This window comes from Apteryx mantelli, chromosome 8 (assembly GCF_036417845.1).
Source record: "Apteryx mantelli isolate bAptMan1 chromosome 8, bAptMan1.hap1, whole genome shotgun sequence".
Lineage (NCBI taxonomy): Eukaryota > Metazoa > Chordata > Aves > Apterygiformes > Apterygidae > Apteryx > Apteryx mantelli.
The window spans coordinates 9,527,687-9,549,450 of record NC_089985.1 but is presented as its reverse complement, the minus strand read 5'-3'; the positions used below and the strand labels follow the sequence as shown (position 1 = coordinate 9,549,450).

Sequence of the window (21,764 nt, the reverse complement as noted above, 5' to 3'; positions counted from 1 at the left end):
GGACTGGGATGATAAGATTAATAACAACCAACAATAACATACCAAAACCAAATCCTGACTTCAGCAAGGCTTTTGACGCCACATCATCTAATATTCTCATAAGCAGGCTAGGGAAACATAGGCCATGTGAAAACAGCACTCAAAAGTAATCGGTGATTCACAATCAAATCAGATGGTAGTAGCAAGCGAGGTCTCCAGACACTTAATCCTGAATCCTGTACTGCTTAATTTTAATTTTTTGATGGACTAGGATAGAGAATATTTTTATTATATTTGTGGAGGATATCCTGTTCAGGGGAGAGCTGCAATCGTTTTGAAAGACAATTAGAATTGAACAAATCATGATGAGTTGAAACACAGATCTGAAGCAAATAGGATATAATTCAATATGGCGAGAAAGTGTTATGAATAGCGGGGAATAATTGACTACAAAAATGTAAGTTGGAGACAAACTGGCTAAGCAGTTGCTCTACAAGAAGTTGTCTTGGGTCATAGCAGTTCACAAATAGAAAATGAGTCAATAGTGTTTTGCTGTTGTAAAAAATGTGACAGCTTTACTGAAACGTAGAAGACAACTGCCAAACACAAGCCAAGCAAAGTAATTCTACACTCTACAGGGTTCAAAAAGGCTTTTGCTGAAGAACTCCTCTCAGTTTTGGGCACCTCCTTTCAATCAGAGCTCTGTGGATAATGTGAAGAATTATCAGAAGTCTAGAGAACTCGACCTATGAAGAATGACTGAAAGAACTGTAGCTGTGTACTCCAGAAAAGAAAAAATGGAGAAGTTTCTTGAAGCTAATGATTGCATATGTTAAAGGCTTCCACAAAAGGAAATGGTATTTATTTTTCTCCAGGAGTACTGGGGATCAAGTCAGGGGAGTGAGATGAAACCTAATCGAAGGAGACTTAGGCAAGATGTTAAGCAAAAATTCCTACATGGTTATTGGCTCCCTACTGGAGAATTTTTAGAAATGGTGAGATGAATGTATCTCAGAAATGATTTAGATATATTGAACTTCCTTTCAGGCTCAGAGGATGATCTGTTGAGGTCTCCTGAAGATCTGTCTTGTATGGTTGTGAAGAAGACCTGACCTGCACAGTGGTAATAGAAAGATCTAGACATCAAAAAGGTGAACTTCATTTTTTCAGAAGTTAACCTGATTGGTACTTCATGGGAGCAACTGTAAGTCCCTATAGACTGAGCATCTCTTTAATTCTGTAACTGAAGGACTTGCAATATCCACTTTCACCTTCTTACAACGTTGAAGCCTTGTTTATTAAATAATCATTGTTTTCTCAGCATCTGAAAAGTCAGCAAATTAATGTATGGCCTAGAAAAAATTGAGAATTTGACAAAAAAGCAGTCCATATATGAGAAAAGTGAATACACACATAAGCCCAAATTATTAGGTACTCTGGCAAAGGAAATTATTTTTTGCTGTGTCATGAACTCTCAAGCTAAAATAGTTAATGTACTAATGAGACTACTTTTTTTTTAGTATACCCAAATCCTCAGGGCCGTAAGTCCACCATTGTTTAGATAAACATCCTGTGAGATGTGATAAAAATCCTGGGGCTGTATAGCATCCATACTCTGGGAAAAAAATACTTCTTAATTTAAAATCCACTAAGAAAAAATTCAATGCTAGTCTTCTCCTGCATTATCCACTACGGGGAGCTGAAGGGTAACATTGCTGGACAGATGGTGATAAAGGAATGCAGTCTAGTGTATATTAATTCCCAGAACCTGACCTCTACAGGGTTCACATATAAACATTTGTCTTGATAGAGGGGAATTCCATTTAACCTTATCTGAAGGATGATAATGGGAAGGCAAGGTCATCCAGCACGTGCCCAGGGAGGCACATCCCATCCTTCTGCCAGTGCTAGAGACCTATCTGAATCTGAAACCAGGGAAGTATTGGGGTTTATTGCCTCAAAGGACCTGAAAATGGGCTGGAAGAAGCATTCCTATTTTGGAGGTAAATAAGCTTATCACCTTAAAAAAGGAGGAAATTGCTTAGCAATAAAACCATCAAATTTGTTTGGGGCAGGAATGCTGTGAAAACATGTTTAGGCACATATTTTAGAATATACTAGTGTGTAACTTTTATGGAAGGAATAAGCCCAGCAACCTTTTGTATGTTTGGCTGATTCTTGTTAAATCAGAGTTTCTGAAATAAATATGAAACTTCAGGGAGTGCTTATAAGTGATCCTGCTGTGATCTTTTTCTTCTGCAGCTTAGGCACTAGCTTTATCATGGGAGCCTTGCTTCAGGCCTTTACAGTATGCTTGAGCACACCAGCCTAATGTACTGATCTTCTACTGCTAGAATAAGTTTTAAAAGCAAAAAAAGCAAGTGCCTTCTTATATAGAACTAATAGTGCTAGGATACTTAGGAATAGCTCATGCTGTGACTTTTCTCTAGGGAGGTTTGATAAGCTTAAAATCATCTGGTTGGTGCCAAACATTATATGCTAGAGGTAAAAGTGAGTCGAATTCTCTTCCAATAGGCAATTAATTAATGCTTATACTTTATGGGAGGTATATCACATTTTGAGTATTTGTTGAGACCTTCTAGATAAAAAATACGGAGAAACTTAGTTGCGTGCATTAAAGGCAGCCAGCACATTTAAAATCTTCTAACTGAATGGTGGCACAGCCATAAATAAACGTACCACTGAATTATGTCCAAATATTCAAGAACAGAATATAGATAATCTATTTTATAATGTGGTTGTTGGGTTCCCATATCTGGGTGGTTCAATAGTACTGAAATGAGTTTACAAGTTATTTCTGACAGAGCAAATCAATATGAACCTAACAGTGGTTGCAGCTGAAGCAATAGCTTATTTTCAGCAGTAATTAGTAAGTGGGAGAAAACACAGAGATAATATTATTGCTGCTAACGTTCTTTAAGATAAAGATGTGGCCTTTGTGTTAACAGTTACAGCTACAGACTATTTCCAGTCTTTCACTTCTAGCTATCTCCCAAAACAGTATTATTCTATTTTACAATCAGTTGAGATATAAACTACCCCCAGTCACTCAGAACTGAAACTGAATGAAATTCAGTCCTGGATTTCTAATGTACAATTATCGATTTTTTTGAGATTTTAATGGGATATAGTGTATAAATACATAACCATGTAATACAATTTTAATTAAAAGTATGAAATAATCTCTGCTGAGATTTGAAAAATTAACAGCATTCTTTTTGTAGAAATCAAACAATTATCTGCTATTCTTACATATTAGTGCTGTATTTTAATGGGACTTGATATGATTTTCTTTTTTGCATGATGCAGATTTACAAATGCAGGATTTAATTTCCATGCTCCTTTTGTATGATCCATTAGCAATGCAGTTACTTCTTAGAGTTTTAATACTTTTTAGAGCTAGATATCATACTGTAACAGAAATAAAATGGCCTATGGCAAATTATGGACAAAAGAAAAGACTTTGGTAACGTTACTAAAATATGCATCCAGAGAAGGAATAGAGGGGAAGGAGATCATGATGAAAACCAGCTTGAATAGTAAGGGTGTTATTACAGTTTTGTGAATTATACACAATTCAGGAGTTGAAAACCACTTGAAAACTAAGTCTGGAAGGACTCCTGTGGTATATATATGCATAACCCTGTAACACAACTTAAATTACAAGTGCAGAATCCTTTCTGCTGCGATTCTAAACGTGGCCTGTGCCTGCCTGATGAGAAGCAATGTCCCCGCCTCTTCTCTGTGCTGAGCAAAAGACTTTTCTAGCTATTAGTTTCCTGATTTGAATAAGGTTTCCCTTTACTTCTAAATTTCTCACAACAAAATACATTTTTTGCTGTCTCTCTGCCAATTATATGACTGTCTATAGAACTGCAAATACGCGAAGGCGTTGCGTGGGTCCTTTCTGTGCGTCAGGAGAGTGACTGGGCCGTTAGGGGTGTTCTTGGCCCTGTCCTGTGACACCTGAAGCCAAAGTCAGGCTTCAAATGGCATTGCTAAATGGGGCTGCTCAGCTCAGTGACTGGTTGGTAGGATGACGGGAGAAAGCTTTCACCTTTTTCTTGGAACAGAATAGGTATCAGGGAAGCTCCCTCCTTCTGGGAAAAGTAGATGTGATATTTTAATTAGCATTGAGTTCAGATTTGGTGGAAGAGTCTGAGAGAAGGGGTCATTTTTACACTTTAAATATCTCAGGGTAAAATTTTTATGTGAAATGGAGTGGGAAAACTAGGTCACCTTGATGAAAAAGATGATAAGGAATATATTGATCTTCTGAAGGCCAGCAGGACCTAGAAGTGGAGATAATGCTGGGTCATGTAAGCTGTGACTTCTTTAAGTATGTAATATAAAGTCACTCTATATCTATGATTTACAGAGGCCTTACCATCATGACTGTTAATCTTTCTCTCTCTTTCTTGTTTATGGCATTATGAAAAAGCAACAACAGAATATAAATTTGTATCAAAGTTACCAAACCATTAAACAGAGCGTGGGGAAGCTGGGTCTGTTTTCCTTATGCATAACTGTTGTATGCATTATGCATAGTGTACAACTTAACATCACTCTGTGTGTTGTAGCCACAGCATAGCTGGTCATTATGTCTCAATTAAATGTAGACTATAGCTGCGCTTTGCCTGAGTTGCTCAGTGAGGATAGCTCAATATGAAAAGATAAAGTGAAATCTTTTACAGAATCACTGTGATATGTGCTAATTTGTTGCATCAAAGTGAGAAACAGCCTTGGGAACATCTTGTATTGTGGTATGTACTAATTTGTTACATCAGCGAGAAACAGCCTTGGGAACATCTGTGGGAACATCCTACAGCCTGTGGTGGGGGGCATGTACCCCGCCTGAGAAAATTGAGCTGAGCTAGCGAAGCGGCAATGTTAGTTTAGATAGCCTAATATGGCACACAATGCAGAGGAAGACTCCAGCCTTCATCCCCACGACCACCAGAGGGCTGAAGAAGACCCCCTAGCAACAGCCGGCGCAACCGCAGAAGTTACAGGAGGTGCCCCGTATACCCGGAACTGGAATCGCATATAAGGAGACTGTGAGGGGGGGTTGTGCGCGCCGTTGCTGGTGGAGCAGGAGACTCCCCCCCGGCCGCCCAGCGCTGTTTTGCTTACTTGTGACTTGCTCAATTATTAAATTGGAATTTATGCAACCCGGCCCGAGTGGTTGTCAATTTGTCACGTTTACCTATAACAATTTGGTGCCGTGACTCGGATGCAGGCTTCCCTGGTTTCGGGACTCTGACTCGGGGGGGGCGCCCCATCCCGTTTTCGGATGGCCCCTGAGTGGGTGGTTCCCCTACCATAACCTGTATTTCCGAACCCTAAATCAGGACAAGTAAGCAAAAGAACTGCAGTATCCCGTAAACTTTGTGCACGAAGATCCGAACGAAGACTCAGGACTGAGTGAGTATATGTATGCGGTTCCGTTCGGTTGGGGTGGGATACCCGGAGCACGTGAGAAGTCCCCAGGGAACGGAGTGAGCGCGGATCCTCCAGGAGAGGGGGTCCTTAGCGCGGACCCTCCAGGAGAGGGGGTCCTTGTGTAACCGGGGACGGTGTGAGTGCGGACCCTCCAGGAGAGGGGGTCCTTGTGTAGCGGGGGACCGAAAAGGGGCACCCGACAGCCGACTGGGCCGCCCTCCGCGAAGGGACAACCGTCCTAGCAGTAGAGACTCGGGTGGTGTGAGTGTGGTCCCCTGCGGAGAGAAAGAGAGTTGTAAAAGAAAGTGACTGAGGTGGGTGCTCCGGAAGATGGGACAGAAAAAGAGCAAGTCTTCTGATCCCATAGAGGGCTTTACGGTACGGTTACCGGATATACCGCCCGATAGCCCTTTAGGATTAATGATTAAGTATTGGAACGATTGGCCCTCCAGAAAAGGCAAAAGCCGAAAAAAAAAAAGAAAAAGAAAAAAAGGTATATTACTGTATGCAAGTATGGGGTGGGAAGCAGATTAGAAGAGACCACCTTTATTGGCAAGTATACGGGTCTTTTGAAAATTGGATGTCAGGCTCTCTATATATATGTGAAATCAAAAGAGCCCTTTAGTTTAGAAGAAAGTGAGTATGCTAGTTTATGGATAAGACCAGATACTCGGACCATGATATTTACCCTGAAAGAGAAAGGTCCGAGGAAGAAAAATAAAATGCTGGAGGAACTTCCCGTTTTTCCTCCCCCCCCCATATTCCCTCAGCTCCGGCTCAGAATGCCGAGCATTGGACGCATATGTCTGATCTAAGGACCATAATGGTTCAGGGAATCAGGGAATCTGTTCCCAGGGGGCAAAATATTAATAAGGCCTTCATGGAACAACAGAAGAAGGACGAAACACCAACAGAATGGCTCGAGAGACTTAGGAAAAATCTGCAACTTTATTCCAGGTTAGACCCCAGTACCCCTGTGGGACAGGCTCTATTGAAAACAGTTTGTAGCAAAGGCCTTTCCAGATATTAGAAGGAAGCTAGAGAAGTTAGATGATTGGCAAGATAGAGGACTGGATGAATTGCTGAGGGAAGCTCAGAAAGTGCATGTGCGGAGGGAAGAGGAAACCCATCGCCGGCAGGCAAAGATCCTGGTGGCAGGAGTCCGAGAAGGACAGAGAGGAATCCAGGCACAACCCTCTAGGTCATATAACAGACCTAAAAGGAAGCCACCTCACCAAGAAGGACAACCCAGGGAAGTTGTGACGAGGGACTTGAGGCAGGTTGAGTGTTTTTATTGCCAGAAGAAAGGGCATCTGAAGAGAAATTGCAGGAAACAAATGCAGGATGAGCAAATGTTCCAAGAAGAGTAGGGGGGTCAGGGGCTCTATCTGCTGGGGACTCATAAAGGAACCGAGCCCTTGATAAAACTGAAATTGGGTCCCCAGCGACAAGAAGTAGAATTCCTTGTGGATTCTGGGGCAGAAAGATCTACTGTCCAAACGGTACCCTGGGGGTGTAAACCATCCCCAGAGAAATTACAAGTGATAGGAGCTAAGGGAGAGCCCTTTAAGGTCCCAGTAATTAAAAATGTGGAAATAGAATCAGACTCTCGACTAAGTGTTGGATCCTTTTTATTAGTTCCCGAAGCTGAATATAATTTACTGGGCCGAGATACGATGGTTGAATTAGGAGTCAATTTAGAAGTAGAGAATCAAGAATTAGTTATAAAATTATGCACCCTTACTATTGAAGATGAGGCCAAAATCAACCCTGAAGTTTGGTATACCCCAGAATCAGTAGGAAGGCTAGATATTGCTCCCTTTGAAGTGAGTATACGAAATCCAGAAATCCCTGTTAGAGACAAGCAATATCCAGTGTCACAGGAAGGGAGGCAAGGACTCCGACCAGTAATCCAGAGGCTAATAAATCAAAGGTTACTGGAGCCTTGTATGTCTCCCCATAATACCCCCACCCCATACTCCGTGTGTTGGCTGAAGAGCCTGTCTGCCCCATGTGCAGCTCCAGGCACAGAGCGATGAGACAGCCCCCGCCCTGGCAAGGAGCCCCCTTCCCGCATCAGCCCCTACACCGCCCCGGGAAGGCAGGATGAGACCCCGGCTGCTCCTGGGCTGAGCACCCTGCTTGGGGTCCCAGCAGGCGCTGCGAGAAGTGGGGTGCAGGCTTCCCCCTTCTCCCCGCTGGAGACGCTGCTGCCCTGGCCGGCGGTGGGAGCAGCCCCAGGCCCCCCCCAGCAGGCAGGTAGTGGGGTGACGGTGCCTCCCCCAGACCAGCACCGCCTGTGCTGCTCCGTGCGCCGAGGCGGCTCGCTGTCTTCCTCTGCTTTAGTCTGGTGCTTGGAGACGGGGCCCCACCTCAGCTCTGCCAAACAGAGACCTCCACTAGATGTAGCCATTCACCGAGTTAACCCTGGAGACAAGGTTTTAATTAAAAACCTGGAAAGACTCGTCCTTGACTCCCCGCTGGGAGGGATCTTTTCTTGTCTCACTTACCACAGACACTGCTATTCGTACCGCAGAGCGAGGATGGACACACGCTAGCAGAATTAAAGGACCGATTTCAGAATCGTTGTGGGAAGCCTTTGGAAATCCGGACAATTTAAAAGTAACCTTTAAGAAGAAACCTGGAATCCTCGATAAGTGAGACCACATTTTGTAAAACCTAACATAGTATTTGTTATAACCCCACATTGTATTTGTTATCCCTTTGTGTGTTATGCATGTAGGGTTTGTAAAGGGAAGTAGTGGACTCATTGTTAGTACGGGTATCTCCCTAGCGGCATCTACCGCCTTTGTTACGACAAAATTGACTTATTGGACATTAAAAGATCATAAGAAAAGATCGGTAGAATGGTGGGAAGCCTTTGTTAAAGGAGTACAACCTGAGAAAGGTTGTACCCATGCCAACCACCCTGATCACATAAGGCTAAAATTAAAAACACCAATTGTAGGTGGACTGTGCCGTATGTTGGGTGTCCCTCTCAAAAAAACTGGGAAGCCTTTCAAATCAGAAAGGCACATAAAGGAGGTTCCCCTGAAGAATACGGCTGCTGTCGAGAAGACAGGTACACCCTGCTGCTCTGAGCAAAAGAGTAGGCAGAGGAGACAGAGACGTATAGAAACTGTGGGGATTGAGGCCGACAAGCCACCTCCTAAGCAGGAATACCTAAAGTTATAAGATCCAGACTCTTTAAAGTCCCAGAGACACCTGGCATCACGGATCGCCCCTCCAAGGCATTAAGGGTTTGTAAAGTATCTGTTAACCAAGCCATGGGTCCACTACTCCTCTGGAAGATGATTGTGCTGGGCTTATTAGGAAGACGAATCAAAGGGGAACATAACGTACACCAACCCTTTAAATGGTAGAAAAATCCATCACCTCCTTAGAAAAGTCATTAACATCACTATCAGAAGTGGTGTTACAGAACAGAAGAGGGATGGACCTCTTATTTTTGCAACAGGGAGGATTGTGTGCAGCCCTAGGAGAAGAATGTTGCTTTTACGCGGATCATACAGGAGTTGTCAGGGATACTATGGCGAAATTGAGAGAAGGCCTTGAAAAACGTAAAAAGGAAAGAGAAGCCCAGCAAGGGTGGTATGAATCATGGTTCAGTCGTTCTCCCTGGCTAACAACCTTATTGTCTGCAATAGCGGGTCCATTAGCTTTACTAGTACTTGTGTTGACCTTTGGGCCGTGTATAGTAAACAAAATTATTAACTTAGCAAAAAGCAGACTCGAAGCTGCCCACCTACCATTGATAAAAAGTCAATATAAACAACTAAATGAAGATGAAAGTAAGCATAACCCTATGCTCTCCCTGGCACAGGAGGCTGTTGCTCGATTTGATGAACAAATTAGAAGGGACAAAAACAAAAAGGGGGGATTGTGATATGTGCTAATTTGTTGCATCAAAGTGAGAAACAGCCTTGGGAACATCTTGTATTGTGGTATGTACTAATTTGTTACATCAGCGAGAAACAGCCTTGGGAACATCTGTGGGAACATCCTACAGCCTGTGGTGGGGGGCATGTACCCCGCCTGAGAAAATTGAGCTGAGCTAGCGAAGCGGCAATGTTAGTTTAGATAGCCTAATATGGCACACAATGCAGAGGAAGACTCCAGCCTTCATCCCCACGACCACCAGAGGGCTGAAGAAGACCCCCTAGCAACAGCCGGCGCAACCGCAGAAGTTACAGGAGGTGCCCCGTATACCCGGAACTGGAATCGCATATAAGGAGACTGTGAGGGGGGGTTGTGCGCGCCGTTGCTGGTGGAGCAGGAGACTCCCCCCCGGCCGCCCAGCGCTGTTTTGCTTACTTGTGACTTGCTCAATTATTAAATTGGAATTTATGCAACCCGGCCCGAGTGGTTGTCAATTTGTCACGTTTACCTATAACAATCACTAGTATTTTTTTCCTAGTGCTTACATAGTTCAAATACTTACATTTCATGCTGCTGAGCTGTAAGATCCTTATCAGGTTTTAAAGATAAACAAAATTAGATAAGCACAAAGATGTGCAACAGAAAATGCTTCCATTGCATCACCAAGTGTCTTGGTGTTTATATACATACACCAAGTGTGTGTGTGTATATAGATTTTTTTCAAATATATATAAACACACACCCATACCCACATACACACTATGTGTATTGCAAAGCCATTATTCTTTGATCTAAATATCTAGAACTGTTCTTTACTGCATGTATATTCTTTTGACTTTAAAACCAAGTGTTTTATTTCCATAAATCCAAATGTGTTGCCCTCCTTAGAAAATGCAAGACATGCCTAAAAGTTACCTTGAACCAGTGCTTCTTAATCTTAACATTAGCATGCTTTATATAACTTAAGGTCTTTTTTTTTTTAATTGCAATTGCTAGCTTCCACTAGGGAAACCCTACAAAGGGGTAAGGGCTAAGAAAGGAAGTCTCCCTTTACACAGTGCAAAATGCAGTGGAAAAAAACAAAACAAAACAAGTCTTCCATATTGTCAGCATGGCTCTACCCCAAAGTGGGTGCACCTATTGCTATGGGAATCCCCAACCTTCAAAGCAACCCCTTCATCTGGAATGAAGAGTTCTTAAGAATAAGAATATTGGGGTTTTCTGAGAAAGTAGCCATCAGTCGGCTGTTGATAAGACTCTGATGCCCAAACAGAAAGCGGAGCAGACACGGTCAAAGAACTCAAGGTTAACAGAGCGCTGAACTCCTTCAAGCTCCAGAGAAAAGCTGAAAAAAGAAGAGCAGCCCAGCTGTTCCAGTCTGAGGAAGTAACAGGTTCCTTTGTCAGAAAGCTTTCAAAAACTCGAGAAGGAATAATTTACTACGCTGTGCTGCCGCTCCATATTTAGTAATCATATAGTTTGTATCTCTGTTTTTGTTGTGTTAGCAGCTAATACTGAAAGGTAACATTGAAAGGTTAGATTTTTAGAAATTTTATATTGCATTCCCAGGCTTCTCCTTTAGATTTGTGAGCTAGAGAAACGTGGAACAAAGCCAGTGTGTTTCAATCTCTTCTTCCTGACACTTGTGAGTTGTGGCTGTAACACCTGAAAAATTAATGAATGAATATGTCTCCTCCCAACTGTTTTTCAATGTTTGTCTCACCTATGTGGGGTAGAGACAGTTTTATCTTGTCTATTTAATATGCAGATAAGTAAGTTCATTTATGCATGTGTGCTTCCTGTGAAAGGCAACCTAAGGCGAGGGGTCTTTTGTATATGAAAATAGAGGACACTCCTTTTTTGCAGAGCCCTACGCACTAATGGAAACACTGATAAGAAAAGCTGCTGCCTGCGAGAGGCAGTGATAAACTGCAACATAAACAACCTTCTGATACCGCACTTCTGAACTGAAATTCAGCTGTAGTCAAGCTGAAAAGAGTTGGGACAGCAGTGCAGGATGAATAACTCTCCTTTCTGACTCCTGTTATTTTCACGCACAGGTAGCATGTGTCTGCCTGTCAGAGGCTCCAGAACATCAAGCATTGGAGACAAATAGATTGGAGATGCTGCAGCCTTATGTATGAGAAAATTCTCCATCAGTAATGGAAAGGGTGTGCGTAATCCAGTATAAAATACAGTAACAGTGGTTAAATTTCTCCTTGGTGCACCTTGGCAGAATTAACGTGAATGGGAAAATAATACGGTTGCATTTGATTTCTGATGCTTGACTTTAGGAGCTATGCCATGTTTACACTGCTTCTCAAAATATTTTGCCTTTGTTAACAGGCTAAAAGTTTTGCCCATCCTGTATCTCCCCTGTGTCTCAATGAGTATGTGATAAATACCAATTAAAATCTAAGAAGCTGATGTTTCTCAATAGAATTAAATTGTTTGAATGTCTTAAAACTGTATTTAAAATGTAGGCTGCATCTGTACTCACATTTGCAATGCTGCAGAGTATTTTCTTATCCTTTCACAGTTGTTTCTTTAGCAATTAGAGCAGTAGTTTATGTAGAAAAATAGCACCTAAAGTAGAGTTAACTAGGCAAACCACAAATAATATTTTTTCCTGTCTGGTAATGAGAGCTAATTCCACTATTTAGTTATTGTTTTTCACTGAACTTCCTGATTGCTAGTTAAAAATAAATTCAATAGTTTAATACACTTAATAGTTAGAATGCTAAGTTTAAAAAAAAATCTTCAAGGTTAGGAGTAGCCTCTGGATGTGAAATGATGTAATTTTCAGTAACAAATAACCAAACCCTGTAGTGGTAAAATACCTAAAAATGACAGTTTACCAAAAATAGATGAATGTACACAATAGGAACAAACTATGCTGTATATTTGCATTTCTCTGTTTCCTGCTGAAATTGAAATGTTGGCTTGCTGTGTGACAGCTTTTTACCAGTACACTAATGTGAGATAGGAAACTGAGAATAATACTGTGTTGAAAAGAAATTTTAAACTGGGGCAGGAAATGCTTAGCAAACAGATCAGTTTCTGTGTGTGATAGAATTTGTCTATGAAAGTGGACATGGTATGTAGAATCTGATAAAAGAATTAAGGAAGTTACCATATAGTTGTGACCTCAGAAAAATCCTCTCAGACTACCTAAACAAATTTGACATGTTCACATTGAAAATAATCTTTTTGTAAACTGTAAATCAAGCATGTACCACAGCTATATGTTATTAAATTTATTTTCTTTTATAGGTTTCTTCTCAAAAACCATCGAGGGGTGAAATTTCAAAAATGGCTCTGCAATTACTTAAACAATATACTTTAAAAAATTGCTAGAATTGAGATCTGAATAAGAAGCTATTACAGATATTAGATATCCACACTAATATAAAAAAAATTGCTTTATGCAATCATTCTTGCTTTGGGATTAGCTCAGCCTTACTTGGTCCTTTATTTTTATTTTTGTGAGAGAACTGATAGTTGTGTTTGCTGGAAGATGCATTTGGAATGGCTTGCATCAGATGTTCTCAAACTAAACTAGTAAACCTGAGTCTTTACTGGTGATACGAAGCAAGAAAAACTCCTGGAAATAGTCAGCATGTCTTCTTTTACTGTAAAAATGTGACGTGTCAAAAGAGATTTTTTAATTCTACTAAGAGTAAGTTGGAAATTTGATTGGAAAAATTACCCAGATAGCAGTTTAGTCATACTGTAGTTGCTGTAACTTACACAAGTGTGGAGGATGCAGTGTCGTCTAGTGGTTGGAAAAAGAGACCAAGCCATGAGAGCTGGGTTTCATTCCTCATCTTGTCACTGCATAGATTAACCTCTATGCTTTAGCTTCCCTATCTGCAAAGAAAGAATAAGGCTGTGGTTTTACATGCAGCTAAACCAAGGTATTGACTTGCTGTTACCTGAAATAGAAAATCCATCTGTGTTGATTGTACCATCCTGCCCATCTCTCTTTTTCCCTCAGTTTTACAGAGCATGAGGAATCTGCCAGGAAGGAACAAAAATTATGTTGCTAATTTAGTTGGTTCTTGTTATTGTACCCATATAGGAACTGGATTCCTAGAAACCTTTGTAAAATTAAAAATTTCTAATCTTCCTTTATCATCACAACTCATATTCTTTTCCTAGGCTAAATGAAAAGCTGTTATAAATGTGATGCAACTATTTTATGGAGAAAGAGAAGAGAACAAATTCCATCAAAAAAACACTGGAGGAAGGGAAAAAAAATAAAGGCTTGTACTTCTGCTTTCTGCTGAGATAGAATAAAAAAAGGAAATAAATCAAGGAACTAAATGGCAAGATAAACAGGTGGCAGCATGTGGCAGTTGGCATAGGGTGTTGTCCCTCTCCGGGGGTTCAGGAGCTGCATAGATGGTTATTTCAGCAGAGGGCACCAAAACAACAGAAGTATGTTGTAGTGACTTTGACTTGCTCTACGCAGGGAATATTAAAACTCTTGATATCCCCATAGCCTAGAAGTGGGTCTGCGTTCTTGTCATGCAGGGACTTCTTCTGTTTTATAGCGCTTCTATTTTTTTGTCATGTTTAGAATGAAGATGTTGCTGAGTGACACTGGCAGCTCTAGGATTAAAGCAAACCAAGCAGTTGCTGTATAAGCAGAATGCACTAAGGAGTACTGTGAGAATCCGTGGCGCAGAGTACTAAGGATACAGCATCCCTGGAAGATGTCAGTCAGTGGGACAAGGAGGATAAAAAGATGGGACAGCAAAGTGACACTTCTAATGAGGAACTATCAGAGGAAGGGTTTTTTTCTTCCCTGCCCTTCCTTCCTTTCTCACAGCAACTGAAGCCACAGGGTATGTTTATATAGCTTTTAATTCCTAGCCTGAAAACACAAATGTTAGTAACTGCAGTGATACTCTGCACATCTGTTATGCATAGCATCAGAGAACTACAAAAAGTTTTACAAAATTTTGAACAAATTGATAGGATTTGGTGAGTTATATAGTATTATCTACCTTGTGTAAACTGAATGGTTTAGAGAGAAACATTCCTGGAGTAATATTAATTTACAGTTGTGCCCTTTACATTCATTCATGTCATTCAAGCTTCTCTTGTATAAATGAAACCTAAGTCCGGTATTTTGAGACTGAAGTATTGAACATGCCTTTCCACAGTGAACAGCTTTATTGCTATCATCCTCTTACTATTTCAGAATAAGCATATAACTAGCTCTGAAAGTTGCATCTGAATTAAATGGGCTTTGATGATATTCAACATACTCTTTAATGAATATTGGTTTCTTTTGCAATGATTACATTGGGTGGATATGCTTTAATCTTTTGTCTGTTGAATTTTATAAAAAGTGCAGGAACTTTAGGTCTTGTTGATGTGTATGGACAAGCATACAGAAGTGCGAACAAGATAGGGTCTTGATTTTCTTTTTTGCTATCCTTTATTTCTTATGATACATGCAAGAATCTTGGTTGTGTGAAATAATGAGGACATTTTATAAAATGCGTGCAGCCAGTTGGAAAAATATTTAGTTCTTGCCTTTCATTCTGATAGCATAGGTTTCAAAATGAAAAGTTTTCCATTATCATCAGCCTTACAGGTCATGAAGATAACTGAAATAGTAAACTGTAAGGTTGCCAATGCATTAAAAATCTTTCTGAAGGAGGCTATTTTGTTACCAAACTAACATTTAGCTGGCAAAAAGTAATATAAAAATTGTATCATCAAATGATATGATTGTACAATTACACTGATACTTTACCTAATTCTCTCAGTCATACAGGCTAATATAGAGATTATTTTCTAACGTATAATTTGAAAAACATCAGTAGGTTGGCCACAGATATGGACTGTGCCTACATTAGCCCCTTTTGGAAGGGAAAAAGAAAGAAAGGAATGGAAACTGAGACATCATGTTGTAGAATCAAAACTAACTACTATGGGCTTTAAGGACATACAAGAAAGAACCATGCAAATAGCTGGAGATAAATGACAGCAGATGTAATAATAAGCTGAAATGAGATAGGAAAATAGCAGCCCCAAACTGAAAACAGCAAAGGCTTTTTGTGCTTCATATGCCAAAGCAGTCTATCATGCAGGAAAACATGGCTGTTTCCTCTTTGAATTTTGGCCATTTCCGCTACCTTTCTGTGTTGGATGACTGGAGAAAGTAGACATTACAAATAATCTAGGAGTCTAGTGGGATCAGTTCTTGAGAAAAGAGGGAACAAGCTCATCTACAAGCTTCTGAACATTTAAAATCCAGAATAAAGAATAATGACTTGGGAAGCATAGGTCTGATGGAGGTCTAAAATGGGTTTTGACATTTAGAGTATCCATCCCAGCCATGCTACTTAGTAAGAAGCATGGCTCATTCCAGATCCCACTTCTCTGAACAATGCAGTACTGTGGTAAACTCTGTTGTAATACTAAAAAGTTGTGTTAAGAAGTAAATACTGGAGATTGACTGGAGATGGTAATAGAATACTGGAGATGGAGATGAAGAATTAAATGCCGAGGGAAAGCATAAGCTACCTGAAACTGAAAACCTTTCAATAGTAACAGGTATAGGAAGTGGTTGAAGTCTCCAGACTGGAATGTTTAAAACCAGACTGAACAAAAGCCCGGAACGACGTACTGTGTACAACCATCTGACAGACTAGGAAGAAATCAGATGTCCTCAAGCCCTGGCCATTTCTAGTTCCTGTGACTTTTAACAAAGGCTGCTGGGGACACCTACCATTTTAGCTCCAAGTGCAGGCTTTTGCACTGGAAAGGACTAGGAACTCCAATAAGGTTCATGTTCCTAGAATAACATTCAGGAGAGGAACCTTGAAAAGATGGCGCGTGTCAATAGGAAATTTTCTGTGGTATGTACATTTTTTAATTAAAGTAATATGATGAGGGTCTTATTTCAACTGATCCAGGATAATATGAGGAGATACTGCTTAGTAGTTCACTTCCAAGAAGAAGGGATAATTAGATAGTATAGTGATTCAAATTTTTTTTAAATAAACTATCCTGCAATTTGCCAGTTGGTTATATGAAAGATTGTGCTTCAGGACAAAGAATCATACATATTTGTACAGTCTTTAAGAACTAGTGGTCTTAATGTTTCATTGGGGCATTGTAGGAAGTCCTAGGATGCCAATATAATGATAAAAAAAGAAAGTACTAAAATGTGATCGTCTGACTACTGAATCTGTCTGACTTTGATACTTCTGATTAAATCACTTCTTCAGATATCGTATTTAATTGTGTAATGATGGTTCTGATGCTTCTGATGCTTACAAACATGGATTGTGTTAGATTTCTGTTCTCTGTAAAGCAGACTTAAATCTTGTCTTTTAATGTCTTTAAAATAACAATAAAACAGCCCTAATGCTTAAGATTCACACTTCCATGTTAAACTTTCCCATTTGCACTTCTTTTGTAACTCACAGTAAGACTTGTTATTGCTGAGGGACGGGAGCTATTCACAAAGGTTTGTCTCCCTTGATTCTCTAGTCAACAGAGAAGGAGAGACCAAGAGACGGCTAATAGGTAATTTAGAGCACCGAATTTAGGCCCTAGGTGGCAATTTCATTTAGAAATGAGCCTCCCAAAGTTAAAGGTGGCCTTTGTAAAGATCTTGCTTGAAGTCTGGGGTGTTGGTAAGATCCCAGCTGCCTGTGAATATGGTCAGAAAACCCTGGTGTCAGAAATTAATTTAATAGCTTTTTTTAATACTGTTTTATTGAAGCACTGATTCTGGACAAGCATTAAGCTGTGTTGTTTCAGTGGAGAAGCCTAAATAATAGAGACATTTCTTTAGCAAAAGTGATAGAAATAAAAAGTTTGCCTACTGTGACTCCATTGTTTCTAAAGTTAACATGAAAATCAAAACAGCCCACAACCAATACATGAGTCAGAAATAACAGCTGAAGATTAAACTTCCCCATTGTAAACTTTCCCTTTTGCCTAGGGGTTTAGCTCTGCTTTTCACCTCTGGGTTTCTGTCTGCATGTCATGACCCAGCTTCCTTTTGCAGGCTGCCATCTCAAGCCCCTGGCTCTGGACCTGGATATTTCTGACCTTACACTGCGCTGTTTCAATGGTATATCAAGGTCACGCAGTCCTCTGCTGTTTGGATGGTGAACTGATAACACAGTGGCTGTTCATTTCAGTATTATAAGTACTGTAAAGTGTTTAGAAATGCAGTGATTCCATATCCAGCATCCTGCACAGGCCTTCACTGGAAGGGTTAATACTTCTAAGCCTCTCACATTGGGGAATAATAAGAAAAAAAAAATTAGCATATAATTCTGTAACACTTTATAGGCAGAAAAAAATTAAAAAAGAGCTATTAGTGCTTTTTAAAGCACTGAACTTTGGAAGTACTAAGGTGTAAAGAAGCTGTACAAAACAAATCATGTGCTGAGTCCGATGTGTCCTCACGTGGGCACTGATCCCACATAGCTATCACAGCTATTGATGCCTCTAGCTGGGCACATAAATGATTAAATAACTGGGGAATAGCACGGGACCACTGAACCCACTCTTTTGGTTGTCAAGTTTGTAAATAACTTTGGACAAAGGGCTTAATATTTTACATCTCAGTTCACGTTTTCATAAAACGCGAATCAAGCTGATATCACCTTGAAATACCCTGATGGTCAATATTTAGTTCTCCAGGCACTTTAAAGGCCTACAGCAGTCAATACACGTCACCTAAACGCAGCGCGAGGTCGTCCACGCTTGCAAAACGTTTTAAAAATTCACTTTAGAAAACGAAACTCTGCAGTTCCAGCTAGCAGGTGACGCAGGAGCGCTGGCTGGGCCCCCAGACCCCTTACCTTCTCTCTGGCTGCCGAAGGGAGCTAGAGGGCAGGCCGCCGCCAGAAGGGAAAAGCCTGCCAGGGCCCTTTCCTGCCCCCTCGGCGCGGCCCTGCAGGTGGGCCTGGCTGGGGGGGGGGCGGGGGGGGAATTTACTCGTCTATTTTAGGGAGAAAGAACAGAAAAGCCACAAGCGGGGGTGGAGGGAGCGGGGGTGGAGGCAAGGCAAGGCAAGGCAAGGCAGGGGCGCCCCGCGGCGGCGGCGGCGGCAAGATGGCGGGCCGTGGCCCGAGCGGCGACATTTCGCGCGCGCCCCGGGGCGGCGGCGCGGGGCGGCGGCGCAGGGCGGGAGGGAGGCGGCGGCGCGGGGCGGCGGCGCGGCGGCCCCGCCCGTGACTCGGCTGTTTCTCGCCGCCCGCGCGGGGAAGGGGGAGAGAGGCGCGAGCAGGAAGGGGCGGGCGGGAGCGGCGAGGCGAGGCGAGGCGGCGCCGGCAGGGAGGCGGCGCGGCGCGGCGGGGGGAGGCGGCCGACGCACAAGATGGCCCCTGCTGCGGCGGCAGCAGCGGCAGTGGCGGCGGCGGGGCGGCGGGCGGCCGGCGGGCGCCGGGGCCGGCGGGTGCGGGAGGCGCAGGGCGCGGCGGCCGCCGCCCCCGCGAGCCGCAGCTGAGGGGGCCCGAGGCCGCTGCGGGGAGCCCGGCCCGTGTGGTGAGTGCGCGGCCGCCGGCGGGGCGCGGGGAACAATGGCCTCCCCCGGCGGGCGGGCGGGGCGGGGGCGCCGCGCGGGGGGCGCCGCGCCGGGCTCGCTAGGCCGCAGGCTTCTGCCGGGCTCCGTTTCCGAGCGCCCCTGCGGCAGCGGCGAGGGAGCGAGCGAGGCCGCGGGGGGGGGGTGGCGCGGCCTCGGCCTCGGCCTCGGCCTCGGTCTCGGTCTCGGCCTGCGGCGGGGCAGCGACAGGCGGCTTTTGTGCGTGCGGCCTGCGCCGGCCGCTGCGCCTCGGGGGCCCGGCGTGCCCGGGGGGGCGAGAGGCTCCTCTGGGGGCTCGGCGGGGCGGGGGGGGGAATATTAATAATAAAAATAATAATAATTAAAAACACAACGAAGTCGGGGGGGGGCGGCACCCTTTGTCCGGGCCGAGCTTCCCCGGGGCCGGTCAGGTGCGGGCGCGCTGCTGCCGGCTCAGCCGGGGCTTGGCCCCAAAAGCCGTGGAGTGAGGTCATTCTAAAAAAGGCAGCTAATTTTTTTCTATTATTTTATTTTTTTACCTAAAAACTATTTTTTTTCTGGGATCTGGGAATATATAATTTTTTCCACATGCATGCATATCTCTTTCTAATAGTAGCTTTTTTTTTTCTTCAGTTAAGTATCAGTGAAAAACCTTTTCTCGCCTCCCAGGTGGTGGTTACTGGTTTTAGTGTGTCTTTTTTAGATTGCAAATGGCTGACCCCCCCCCCCCCCAAAAAAAAACAAGGAAGAAAAAAAAAAAGGATTAAAAGAGCCAAGGTAACCCGGACAGTAGTGACGCTGCTTTATCCACTGTGACTGGTTTTATCTTCTAGTGACTCTGCTTAGCGGAGAAACGTAGTTGTTAACTTCCACATTTATACCGTATTTGTGTCAGTTAGCCCTAGAGAGTTATTATCTAGCACAGCAATGCTATGAAACAGGGAAATTAATGTCTTCCTAAATTTACCTTTTTTTCCCCTTCAGGCTTATAGGGTTTTGGGGCAAGTTTAGTTTGCAGTCTACTGACCATAAATTTCTGTATTTCATAGTTATATAAATAACCAAGTGTTCGTAGGAGGAGCGCGTGCTTTATTGACGGCTTCTAAGGTAGCTCCACCAATAGAACCGTAAACCACGGCTTTCTTTAGTCCATTAATATGTGGTGTTGATGTGAAATTATGGTTTCTGCCAACATAAATAGAAACAGACTTTATTAGCTAGGCACTCTTTCTTTTCCCTGCAATCGCTACAGCTCTGCTTGCCTGTCCTAGAAAAGGTTCTGTCAAAGCAGACAACTTGCCAGGTTGGTTTGGGGGGATTCAGAAACACAAGTACTGTCTGTTTTGACAAGCAGTGGTTTGAGTGGTGCGCTTGTCAATCACTTTCGAGCAGGATTAACATTAATGGAGAGGAGTGGGAAGTTATTTGCATGTTTTCTTTTTTTTTTTCTTTTGGGGGGGGAGCTTTGTATCCAAACTAGCTTAGTTTAAAGCAAAATATGTTACAAAGTTATAGTGAGGTTGTTGTAGGCTGATAGTGACTTTTCAAATCTGGTATCTATGTGAGTCTTTCAGAATGAATTGATAGGTTGAGTTCATGTTCCGATGAACAGGTGAATGTATGAACTTGGCGACTATTATGTTAATATATCACAGCTGAACTTAAATTAAGGGCATCTTAGGACATGTATGTTATTATAAGTGGTCATGCTCAAGCAGACTTGAACAGAAATTAGTAGGTTGGCTTTCAGAGACCTCTGCCATGTTGCCAGTGATTGACGCCGGTTTCCATCCGGATTGCTGTCAATCTCAATGAATCTCAGCTTCTGCAAGGCTAAATTTAACAAATGTATATTGTGAAGAGAGTAATTCAATACTTTATGTGGTTTGGAGGTCTTGGGTAGAATCTGATGGTGGCAGAGACTGACAGACTGCTTTTTTTAGGGTCTATATCTCATAACTAACCAGTGCTGTAAAGGGGTGTTTCATGATATTGAAAAATGGGGAATTAACTTTTCCTGTTCTGTAATGTATAATAATATGAAATGTAATTACCTTTTTTGTTTGGTTGCTTTTTTGTTCTTTACCTGAGAAACATATGGTTTAAGTGTTGGATATCTGGAACAAATGTGTCATCCCTCTGAAAGCGCGAGTAGAACTGCAGCTTTCAAATAATATGAAATATAAAACTGAATTAAAAGAATGCATTTGCACTTAGCCTTCCAAACAAATGTCCCCAGCTTTTCAAATAGCCACGCAGAAGCCACTCTAAGGTACCTTTTAAGCAGACAATCCTTCATGAGAACTTGGGTTGTGTTAATTTTTTTGCAAGGCCTATTCACTGTTTAATTTTCCCCACTGGATTCACTAAATGATTTTGCAGATGAAAGTGAGTGTGGTTTTGTGGTTTTTCTTCCCCCAGTAAATCAGATGGTGGTTTGCTGGAGCATCCCAAATAATACTGACTCTTAGGCAAAAAGAAAAAATCTGACTCAAAGTACCTGAGAGATAAGCCATAGGGGAAATTGTAGTTTGAAGTTAATGTCTCGGATTGTATCCGGTAATGAATACGAAGCCGTTACCATATAGGAGTGAAGATATAATGTGCTTCTATCATGGAAGGTCAGTATATAAACATTTTGCACCAGTTGAAACTTCAGTGTGACCTTCGAGGTTAGTTCACTGTGGGCTATGTTACAGTAATACAGTCTGAAGTCTATATAGTCATGATAACTGGGAAAGAAAACCACAAATATTTACTCATGTTATGTTACTTTCCTTTCTGTGTATAACTATTCCACAGTGCGGACTGAATTCGGTGCAGTTCCTATAGCTGTTAGTTTGGCCACTTGCTTTTCTCAAGAAGTGCTTACGACGAT

The 21,764-nt window shown here is 42.3% G+C and overlaps 2 protein-coding genes and 1 long non-coding RNA gene across 5 annotated transcripts in view; 2 read left to right on the top strand and 1 right to left on the bottom strand.

The window, feature by feature from the left end:
* RABGAP1L (RAB GTPase activating protein 1 like) overlaps positions 1 to 18,298 on the bottom strand; it is a 273,751-nt gene extending 255,453 nt beyond the window's left edge. For 2 of the 3 annotated variants that reach the window (XM_067300572.1, XM_067300569.1), the window contains exons 1-2: positions 18,186 to 18,298; positions 13,093 to 13,212 (exon numbers count right to left, since the gene is read on the bottom strand). In XM_067300572.1, the coding sequence (XP_067156673.1) occupies positions 13,093 to 13,146 (54 nt within the window). In that variant the 5' untranslated portion in view covers positions 13,147 to 13,212; positions 18,186 to 18,298. The remainder of the gene's footprint in view (positions 1 to 13,092; positions 13,213 to 18,185) is intronic. The other variant, XM_067300568.1, reaches the window with a different exon arrangement.
* Positions 10,639 to 16,751, top strand: LOC136992536 (uncharacterized). Its single transcript, XR_010884824.1, has 2 exons — positions 10,639 to 11,480; positions 13,925 to 16,751. It is a non-coding gene; the product is annotated as an uncharacterized lncRNA (long non-coding RNA).
* A 488-nt stretch (positions 18,299 to 18,786) lies between the features above and the next one.
* RC3H1 (ring finger and CCCH-type domains 1) overlaps positions 18,787 to 21,764 on the top strand; it is a 77,802-nt gene continuing 74,824 nt past the window's right edge. The window contains exon 1 of the mRNA XM_067300565.1: positions 18,787 to 18,870. The gene's annotated coding sequence lies outside the window, so the exon portion shown is untranslated. The remainder of the gene's footprint in view (positions 18,871 to 21,764) is intronic.